The sequence below is a fragment of the Mercenaria mercenaria genome, chromosome 10 (assembly GCF_021730395.1).
Source record: "Mercenaria mercenaria strain notata chromosome 10, MADL_Memer_1, whole genome shotgun sequence".
In the NCBI taxonomy this organism is placed as follows: Eukaryota; Metazoa; Mollusca; class Bivalvia; order Venerida; family Veneridae; genus Mercenaria; species Mercenaria mercenaria.
Window position 1 is genome coordinate 8,502,175 of NC_069370.1, and position 11,343 is coordinate 8,513,517.

An 11,343-nucleotide genomic window follows, 5' to 3' on the forward strand; every position below is an offset into this window, starting at 1 on the left:
TATTTATGAACATGTAGCCAAAACCTGACTGAGATGTCTACCTAAAAAATTTACTTTGTCCAAAAACCCTTTGAATGTGTGTATAATCTGTGTTTCCAAAAACCCTTTTAATGTGCAAACTGTGTATAATCTGACTAAGTAATGTGTATCAAATGCTTAAACCCCTATGAGTTATTCATTATTCTCAACGACCAGAAAATGTGTTAACAGTGAAGAAAATCACAAAATTTTGTAATGTTTATGGTAAAACTGCAACCCCCTGACTCACTGTGTTGATGTAAAACGTGTGTATCTAGTGTTTATTTAAAGGAGACTATAATATGATATCCCTAAAAAAGGAGAAGTTTCACATGTTGCCTTAAAACCTCCCTTATAATGGTCATTCAAAGGTATCACTATAGTCTTGGTGTTCTTGTGTAGTAATTATACATGCTGTCTTCATGACCAGAGATAAAATTCATTACAGTGTGAAATCAAATATATTCATGAGGGACTAATTTTCAATGTTGAGTCAATCCATGAAATTTAATCCCAAGGAACAAGTAAAATTCCCATTCATTTTATGTTCAAAAGTTGAAGTCCACGAATTCATATCCCCACGAAATTGCTGTTTTGATCAAAAACACGAAATTTCATGCCCACAAAATTAAATGATTTTACAGTATTTGCTTGAGAATTTCGAGGTTTGACAACTGTGACACTATAGAGGTCCACATGTTCATTTTGTATAAACATTGATGCAATTCAATGCATCTTAAGTGCATTTCACTATTCTGATAGTGTTCAGATTGTAAGGTTTCAGCCAGGGCCTCACTTATTAGCCTGGATTGCTTAGCTGTAAAGTTGAGTACTTTGCATGATATCCACTGACAAGCAGAAAAATGTAGGCTGTATTGGTGTCTTTAATCAGGAAAATGTGGTTTACCTTTAAATTTTTATTACAGCTGATAATTAAAAGGCTTTGTGAAATACAACACATAAAATTTATTGTGTATCACTGTACACATAACATATGTATGCATTGAAACTACAACAGGCATTCAGCATTATAATATAATATAAAACAATCTGACTACAAGGTTTAAAACACAGTGTGAGAAATCACATGACTTAAAAAGGCAGCTTACACAAAAAAATGGCCGATAATTTTTTCGATTCGTCAGGAAAATCAAAGTATTTCTATTGATAAACCTTTGTTTTAGATGTTCTGATATATCTTATCATATGCCCCTTACCTTCCGATTTCCTCTGGTACCCATACTTTGTTCCATTCACCTATATTTTCCAAGAACACTTTGGAAGTTTGAATACATTCGCAGTTTTTAGATGATGGTATCCACGGATCGACACAATTTTGTCCAAAAAAGTACAAATTACTGAAGTAAATGAAAGTAGAATCACATGAAAAGTTTACCAAATACCCAGTAAGTCACGTGATTCCTCACACTGAAACAGTTGTGAGTTATGTTATATGTCTGATAAGTTGTTTTTATTAAAGAATAGAATAGAAAACAGAATTACATTTAATGGTTATTTCTTAATTTTACAGTACTTGACTGGGTCATTTCTTATTATGGTAGTGAAAAGAAAAATCTATACCAGTAACTGACCTAAAGTATGTTCCAAAAACAGATAGTGATTTTTAACCTAATAGTCTGGAATAGATTACCTCCCCTAGTTTCCTTGGCGACCGCGAGAAACAAGATGGCTGCAGATCCAGAAAACGAAAAGTTTTATCTCGAACGTATCCTTTTTAACTTGTTAGAAATAGTAAAAATTGTTGCTATTGAAAGAAAATTTGATCGTCCAATTTCAGACACAGATATTGTTGAAATTTCTTGAAGATACTAAAATTTGCAAGGATGTTTGTTATTTGACACATGTTTTCGCGTCATGAATCGATCAGGATTGATATCATAGAGTACACAATAACGACGCTTCTAAGGAAGTTCTCAGGCTTTAAAGTATTTTTAAAAAGGTAGATGAAATGAATTACATCAGTCTGATTTCTTTAATTTCATGCATCTTTCATCATTCTGACATTGTTTTATCACTTGTCACTTTTTAATCTGTGTACAAAGAGAGACTTTTAGTCTTGTAGGTGTAAATAGATCTAGTTGTCTCTTGCAGCTGCTGATGTACAGTATTTCTATCAAATCAAGAGTATACTCTTTTAAAGTGTGGCGATTACTGAAGATGATGATGATCATGATGTTTTTTGCGATTAACTTCAGGGGTTTTGTTTGGCCGTTTTTATAGCCATTATTCGGCTATATTCCCAATGCCAAAAAGTATGTTTTTTCCAAAATGAGTGCAAAAATTTCCAATCTACATTCTGAAAAAAAAATCATCAAAATTGCACAAACATTGACCAAATTATGGACAATTTTGTAATGGCAGTATGTTAAAGAGGTTGTACAATGTGAACAAGTGTATGAGAAAGTGCTTAACACATCCTTACTATAATCCTATGGGACTAAATATTTCCAAATCTGGAAGATTTACCGGTTAAAATTCCCAATTTTGTGGGTATAGGCTATGTTCCCAAAACAGCAAGAAAAAACCATGAACTTTCCGTTAATGTTAGCTAAAACAGTTCCTTGATATATGAAGAAAAATCCAGGCATTATGTGTTTGTGACAATCTTGACACAAATGCTGTATTGTTTTACATAAGAATAATGTGTTTTTTACATATATATACATATGCAAGGACGTAATTGAAATTTCTGGTATTTAACTAGTCAAGACAAGAGAAATATATGACAGCAAAATTAAACATTGTTGCGTGTAAATGAGCAACACGGAATACATATAAGAGTAACCAGAGATGACAAGGATACAGCACAAAAGTTTTTATCGTTGCAACAAAAGTGAATACAATTTACACACACACACAGTAAATGACACATTCTAGCAGGAGCCAGGAGGTGTATACCGGTAAAGTGCATATTAGCCAAAATATTGAACAAGTTTTCTTATTTTCAAAATTTTAACAGGTGTCTTAATGCGAGGGCCTAAAATATGCAGCAAAATTTCTTGCAGTGATAAAGAAAGCAAAAAAGAGTTGTGTGCCCATTGTGAAATCTAAATTATTATGTATGAGGGTCCATTGCACTTATTTTTAAAAAAGGATACAGTATAAAAAAAGCATTTTGTCCGAATAGAATTAGAGAATATTTTTATACTATTTTGCATCCCATACTCAACAAAAAGCTGGTTTTAAGTGTGCGCCAAATGTTTTAAACATGTAATACCTTAACAGTAATTCTCAGGAGAACAACTTACAGTTGACTCGGATGATGAGTTTCAGTATGAGGAAGTGCCGGTTGATGAAGATTTTGTTGCTCCAGGTAATTTAGCAAGCTAGTTCTCTTCATTTCTGTATTAAGGAAAGTTCATTGTTTTACAAATAAAATTTGAATATTCGTATATGGATAGATTGTTTTTCAAAATATAACTGTCAGAACAGTATGAACCAAATGTCGACTTCCAATCTGTCAGATAAAAAAAATTTGGGCAGAGTGCATGTGTGTTTTCTCAAGTTATGCTTCCTTAAAAGAATTCACTTGCCTGTTACAGCATTTTATTTTCTGTTTGTTTTAATAGTGAGATTAACTTTAAAAAAAGATACAGTGCATAGTTTTTTTGTTTTTTTTTTCAGTTTGACTTGTAACACAATGAAGCAGAATGTTTTACCTGTTAAAAATACATGTGCCAGTAGTATTTCTAACTCTACTTTAAAAGTTAATTCAGAAGACGTGAATTGTGCCTTCTTGACACAAAATACAATTTTCACTTTATTGTTAGTAATTTGTATTTTGACTGCAAAATAAGTTTGGGTTGTTTTTTGTATCATTGCATTGTATTTCTATTTGAACTATATTTGAAGCAGAAAGAGAAAGGTATAGTTTTAAGGTAACACTTAATAAAACTTCAATGTTGGCTCCTCCACAGCAGTTAATCATGGGCACCAAAACATTGATGCCTGTAAGCATCAGTTACCAAAACATCAGTTTTCGTAGCCCCAAAGACTCTGATAAAAGTTACTCTAGCCCAAAATACATAAAAGTGTTTTTTTATATGATTTTGCCTAGCTGACATTGTGTTTCTATTAAATAGATTGAAATAGTTTGTTAAATACTTAAAAATATTCATGTATGTTTTTGAACTGACAAACAGATGATCCAAACTGTAAGTATAATAAAAATATATAATGGGAATTTTTTAAAATTTCAGCATCTGGACAAATTTTATTTGCAATTTTGTAGTGATTTTTTTCTCTCTAGATTTCACCAGCTTTTAATTCACCAGCTATGGTTATGTAATTATTTAGAAACACGGTCTGAACATTTATCAGTTATTTCCAATAGTCTGTCTGTTCACAAATTTATAGTATGTTACTGTATTGTAGATTTGCCTCTCTTAAGTATGTATGGTTTGTTTATATAGGTGTGAATGAGTAGATTTTTGTGGGTATTTTTTTGCACAACATATAGCATGTTGTAGTGGCAGCTTCATTTCTGATGGACTATTTTATCAGAGCAAGTGCACGCAGTTTGTCAAGGATTTTCTACACAGGTTTTATACATGTATACAGACACTTTTCTTGCTGTTTGTCACACTATGCAAGTTATTGTCATTTTGTCGGTGTTTCTGGGAATGTTATACTGAGTAACTTTTCCATATCGGTATAAATTTAGTTTACTTTTTATATAAATTGATAAATACTCTTGGACTATTGTAGTTAAACTTTAAGGGTATAGCAAAGAATTTGTTAGTAAACTCAGCTTCTTAATTTTTTGACATTGTGTTATATAATTCAAGAAATAATGTAGGATTTCAAAAAGAAAGTATCTATTCATGACATGTTACACGATGCTCAGACATTAGACAAATAGTAAGGTGCTAATTGATCTTTTGCACTATTTTTTAAAGTTTGATTAAAAACAATGTTGAATTCCTTTATATTAAAATAATGATAAATTATATATTTTTTATCTCAGATATGTGTGACTAGCATAAAGTAAAAGCCCAAATGGTTATTATCATGTTACATTTTATTGACAATGTTGGCGAAAGGGAAATACAAGAGAAAAACTTCTCTTTTTATGCATACAGTGTGACTTAGAAGGTGATTGAACAATGCAAATCTCTCTCTCAAAAAAAAAAAAAAAAACATAAAAAAATTAAGTGTTCATTAATGTTGCAGAATTATTTTTCCAGTACACTGTTTTGAGCTCATCTGATTTTTTGAAAAAAAATAGATGAGTTATTGTCATCACTTGATCGGCATTAGTGTTGCCTGGTTAAGTTTTGTGTTTAGCTTTTCAACTGAACTATCAAAGCTATTGCTTTAAAGCTTGCAACACTTGTTCACCATCAATAACTGACTCTGTACAGCAAGAACATAACTCCATCCTGCTTTTTGCAAGAATTATGGCCCCTTTTGGACTTAAAAAATATCAGATTTCTTGGTTAAGTTTTGCATTTAGGTCAACTTTTCTCCTTAACTGTCAAAGTTATTGCTTTAAAACTTGGAGCTGTTATTCATCATTAAAACCTGACTCTGCACAATAAGTACCGTAACTCTACATTGCTTTTTGCAAGAACTATCATCACCACCCCCCTTTTGGACTTAGAAAATCAGATTTCTTGGTTAAGTTTTGTGTTAGGTCACCTTTTCTCCTGAACTATCAAAGCTATTGCTTTAAAACTTGCAGCACTTGTTCAACATCAAAAGCTGACTCTGTGCAGCAAGAAACATAACTCCATCCTGCTTTTTGCAAGAATATGGCCCCTTTTGGACATAGAAAATTTTATACAGAGACAAATAAAACCGATGAGCGTCTGCACCCGCACGGCGGTGCTCTTGTTGATAACTGTACATTTGACTTTAATAATTATTATCATCTGACATTAATATTATCATTATTATTGTACCACTTTTAGATAGCACTCTAAAAGTGCTTTACATAATAAATACCAAAAATACAAATAATTATCAAGTTAAAAGAAACAGAGAAACAGCTATTTTACATTAACAAAACATGACTATAAAAATAATGATATAATCAAACAAGACAAACATAATTATAGACATTTATATTAAAAACTTAATTGACTTTAGGATAAAATAAAGAACTTGATTTTTAGCATATATATATAAGCATTTTGTTTTGAACTGTTTAACAGATCTGGAGGAAGATTTGGATCTAGCTGTGAGAACAATCAAAGAATACAAAGAGGATGAGCAGGCAACTGTAAGTTTAACAGTCAGATTATAACTTCCTTTTACATGTACCACTTGTGTTTCGTACACGGTCACCGGGTCATTGTGCGCGGTAATTTATCCAGATTACCTAGAATAAAACCGTAAACATGCCTTTTGGCTAAGAAGGCAAAAGCCATGCTTCAGATATATTTCATCCTGTATGCAGACCTGGGGGAATTGAAAGTGTCCAATGATTAATAATCAGTTAATTTTTCTCTGTGATCAGACTTAATTTTTAACCATTCCTTCTGAAAGGATCAAATTCCTGTCTTGTTTCAAAAGGAAAACTGTTCCTGCTTTTGAACAGCACACCCTATAACGTGATAGCGCGACACCACCAGATAACATGACACCAAAGTGTTCACACCTTCCATTACTGCGAAAGAACGGGAACGAAGATTTCGCAAGTGGAAAGAAGCAGTGAAGCGCTCCATGCATTGGATACAGTCTGATGAACAAGACGGTATTTAAAATTTACGAAATGAAAGTACATGTTGATGTATTAATAGTTGCACTGGTGAGAAAAGGCTCATATCGTGGGTACTGTGCCGAACTATTACATCTTTTACCTTATATATATAAAGTCAGTAAAATCCTTGTGCAGGTATAAAATATATAAGTTCAATTTCCAAGGAATAGCAGCAGTACAGTTCTGAGTTTTTTTTCCGATAATTTTAATTTTTCACTGCAAGCGCTTTCAAGTGTTCATATTTTCAGGCAGTTACATTTTGAAATAAATAAATGATGATGACAGGCTTTAGCTTTAGAACAGGATGGTTGTCAACATTTAGATACGTTTGCTTATCTTTTAATGATATTATCTGTTGCAGGTCGTCCTAAAATGTCTTTTTTATGTTTTATCATACATAGAAACGCTTCTTGTCAGTGCAGGAACATTTAGCTGAGGCTAATTGTGAGAACCTTATATAATTATGTCATTTTACATGAACATATATATAATTCTATTTTAATATCAGTTTCTCTTTTTATAACAACTTCATTTTGTTTGTTTGTAGAATAAGAAGAGAAGAGGATTCCTCAATGAATACACCAAATGGTACAGGCATTACATATATTCGGATAACACAAAGTATTGGAAGGATAATACTAGTCATACGGTGCTTAAAGTATAATAAACATTCGTTGCTTCAAATCATTTGCGGATATACATTATTTGCTATGCAGCTTATTTAGAATACGTACTGAATGGACCGCGCGTAAACACAGTTCAATGATCTGACTGTATCGGAAATTAAGTTGTGAATGGGATTTTGACCTGCTGATGTTGCTGTTAAGAAATTACAAAAACTACTTTAACAAGTAAGATGAAATTCTTCTGGGTGCCAGTATGCGGTATGTAATGTTATACACATTATGCTCAGAAGATTTTACATGTATCTTAAAAAGAAAGTTATAGTGTCATACGCTTTGAATGGACAAAACTTCTGACATTTACCATGTGCGGAAAAAATATTTGGCAAAGATCATAAGAATTGTAGTGAGATGCACTTTGCCTAGATAAAGATAATTATCTCCGCATATCATGTAACAGGATTGTTACTAATAACGCATCTTGCATTGAAAGATATTATCTACACCTTTCTTTGGAAAAGACTTTGACATATATCTTGCATTGAAAGTGATGATATGCACTTTCTTTTGGTAAATAATTTGACATATATCTTGCATTGAAAGTGATGATTTCACCTACCTTTGGAAAAAGATAGTTATATATCTTGCATTGAAGGATGTGATCTACATCTTTCTTTGGGAATTAGTGTGACATCTTTTTTGCGTTGAAAGAAATTTTCTATATTTTCTATGGACAAATCGCGACATATATTGCAGATAAAGCTGTGATCTACACCTTTCTTTGCGCAAACTGTGACATCTTGCACTGAAAGTGGTCTATACCTATCTGTGGAAGCACTGTGCAATACATTGCGTGGTGTATACCTATCTGTGGAAGCACTGTGCAATACATTGCGTGGTGTATACCTATCTGTGGAAGCACTGTGCAATACATTGCGTGGTGTATACCTATCTGTGGAAGCACTGTGCAATACACTGCAGGGAAGGGTGTTTGGTAATACTCCTTGATGATGGTAATGAGGTTGTTACAACGTTTTCTTAGGTTGTGACGTAATCATGGTATTCATGTAATATAAAGATCTACAGATCATGCTTGGTTCAGGGACAAAAACATTTTTGAAAGGTTAAATATCTTTACAGCTTAATGTTTACTTTTGTAGCTTATATATAATTTTGTTTGCTATGTTGCGACTTTTTGCTTTGAAAAAAAATTATAATACCTCGCCCATTCTGCCTAACATATCGTTTTTTTGTGTGTTTCATTGTCCGCCCTTTATATGTTTATCCTCTTTAAGGATTTCCAAATACTTTAGCTGACATGTCTGCCAGAAAAAATACTCCTTGATGGTAGTAATGAGGTTGTAATAACGTTTTCTTAGGTTTTGACGTAACCATGGTATTCAGGTAATATAAAGATCTACATATCATGCTTGGTTCAGGGACTGAAACATTTTTTTTGAAAGGTTAATACTTTTACAGCTTAAATATTTACTGCTTTAGCTTATATATAATTTTGTTTGTTATGTTGCGACTTAAATTTTCCTTTGAAAAAAATGTTATAATACCTCGCCCATTCTTGGTAACATGTCCCTTTTTGTGTTTCACTGTCGGCTCTTTATATGTTTATCCTCTTTAAGGATTTCCAAATACCTTGGCTGACATGTCTGCCAGAAAAAAATACAATTTACATACATGTGTTCAAATGTATTTGTACAAATGTAAGCAAAAGATGAAACTCCGCATAATAAATCTGTCAGCCATGTCAGACCAGGACTAAGGTGGCGCTGATCTCAAATGTTAGAAAGACATCTATTCGATAACAAAAATATAAACGCGGCTAAATTGCACAGCATTATTATACACGTGCCAGTACATAAATCTTGCCAGGTTTTCTTTACAAAGCTGTAAAATATTATTTTTAATTCATCCCTAAAATAGTTGTCATAGAAACAAGGACACATGTAAAACAGAAAAAATCTCAGTCACTCAAACTGCATTTCGCAATGAAAAGGGATAACTGGAATAATTAAAACTGCTCATTTCTGGATAATAATTTATGTTAACAATATGAATCTCACCTTCATGGAACTAAAAGTAGCTATACCTGTATAGAGCATGTGATTCCTAAGCAGAATGAAAGAAACGTAAAACGACTTTTATTTTCTATTTCACGTTTGATTTGATTATTTACTATGGTGATACTCAGTACCTTGTTTTCTACTATACCAATCTCAGAGACATTTTTATTGTAATGGCTGTTCACGTAATGTCAGTGGAACTAAATAATATCATCCTTAGTAGTACATTTTATTTATATATTTTTTCAAGAAATGGTTTTATTTGTTAGAAAATATTTATATTTTATACACATGGCCAGATATTCCTCAAAGCATTTATTTTTTATATAATATACTGAACGTTTATTGATATACACATGCATTTTAAAATGATTAATATTTTTGTTTTGATTTTGTTTATATTCATACAATAATGAAAAATTGCTTGTTATTTACATTGTATTTTGTAACAGGGTTACAAATGGAATAAATTTATTAGCTTTCATATTTTTGTTTCTTTAATTATATTTCAGTATATAAAAATCACTTTCTTGTTCTTGTTCTATTTGTTAAATGTTTTCTCTTAAATAACTGAGACAGCTCAGTTTAGATGGGCACCTACACTTCGAAGTTTGGGTTAGTGTGTGTGTAACTGTGAATAGCATTCAGATTTCAGATATGGAGAGGTACGAGGAAATGCAGTCCTTGGTGAATAAGTTGAGCTGGTGAGAGAACTTACACTTTAAAGTACTGGTTTTGTCCATGCGACACAATAAATATATATATATATATATATATATATATTTTTTTTTTTGAATCGCTTACCTATCACATTCAATGTAATGTATAGGCCGGTGTGTTGCAAATGGTTCGAACGACTTGGTTGCATTTCCGTTTCAATAGATATAGGGGCTACCTTTAGAGTGACTAAGGTCACTGCATTTGAATCACGTGACCTTCACCGAAGTAGGCTGACGATGTAGAATTCTTCAGAGGAAGTTACCTAGCTCGCTTACGATGGGTTGATGGTTCTTTCTGGGTGCCCGCCTGTGTTTGCAAAAATGATCTGAGGGGCACATCGAGTCTTCCTCCGCCACGTAAGGCTGGAAAGTAAAAACTCCGCATAAGACCAATAAATGTGACGTTAAACCCAACCAAAGAAGTATAAAATAAACAGAATGGCAACTGGCTGTAATCTCGTGTGAGCTCGTGTCAGAGCGTGATTTGGCGTTATCTTACTAAAAACAAACATCGGCGAGCATGGAGTTACAATTTGTACCTTTAAAACTACATTTAAAAACATGTTAGCTTCTAAAACAAAATTAGTTTAATGTGAAATGGTCTTAATTAAGACACGAAGTACACGTTTTTGTTTTGCCACCGAAAGACGCGTGGTCATACGGTGATAATTATTTTACCAATGAATAATTGCTTTCGCATACAAAATGGCGCGTGGAGAAACGAGATCTCGTTTTTTTGTCACGGGAGGTTGGCGAGATTTGCTCTATATGCCTTTCAAGTTGCCAATCTATTTATTTTTATAGCTCTTTGACCCAACACAAGGGTAAACAAGGCCAAAATTGGTATCAATTCAACTGGACGTAAACCGACTCCCCAGGATGAGTAACAAGAATCATTCATTCAATTTAAACCAGCGAATGTTTGTTTTTTTTCGACTGTCTAACGACCACGATCCATTCCTGTTGCGAACTTGTTCTTTTCGTTACTTGAAGTAGTTACCTACGACACCGTTAGTTAAAATTCTTAACGAATGCGTTGTAGTGTAAAACATTAGTATTGAAGTGTGCTATGAAAGTATCTATATCCATAAACGCTAGGCAAACTGAAAAGTGTGTTCTGTATCTAAGGTTTTCTATACATATCTTAATGTACAGAACTTGTTTCAATAAATTACGAAGAT

The 11,343-nt window shown here is 32.7% G+C and overlaps 2 protein-coding genes across 2 annotated transcripts in view; one reads left to right on the forward strand and one right to left on the reverse strand.

The window, feature by feature from the left end:
• LOC123560006 (putative gamma-glutamylcyclotransferase CG2811) overlaps positions 1 to 11,343 on the reverse strand; it is a 171,132-nt gene that overhangs the window by 36,098 nt on the left and 123,691 nt on the right. The gene's annotated exons all lie outside the window — the stretch shown is intronic.
• Positions 282 to 6,286, forward strand: LOC123560004 (uncharacterized). The gene is made up of 4 exons (XM_053516690.1): positions 282 to 1,744; positions 3,275 to 3,352; positions 4,414 to 4,428; positions 6,195 to 6,286. Exons 1-4 carry the CDS (start codon positions 1,618 to 1,620, stop codon positions 6,284 to 6,286), a joined length of 312 nt encoding a protein of 103 aa, XP_053372665.1. The 5' UTR covers positions 282 to 1,617.

Excerpts from the sequence above, each read along its gene's own strand:
- LOC123560004 (XM_053516690.1), top strand. The coding sequence starts at position 1,618 with ATGTTCCAAAAACAGATAGTGATTTTTAACCTAATAGTCTGGAATAGA. Across the intron at positions 1,745-3,274 it reads CGAAAAGTTTTATCTCGAAC|GAGAACAACTTACAGTTGAC; the intron begins GTATCCTTTTTA and ends AGTAATTCTCAG.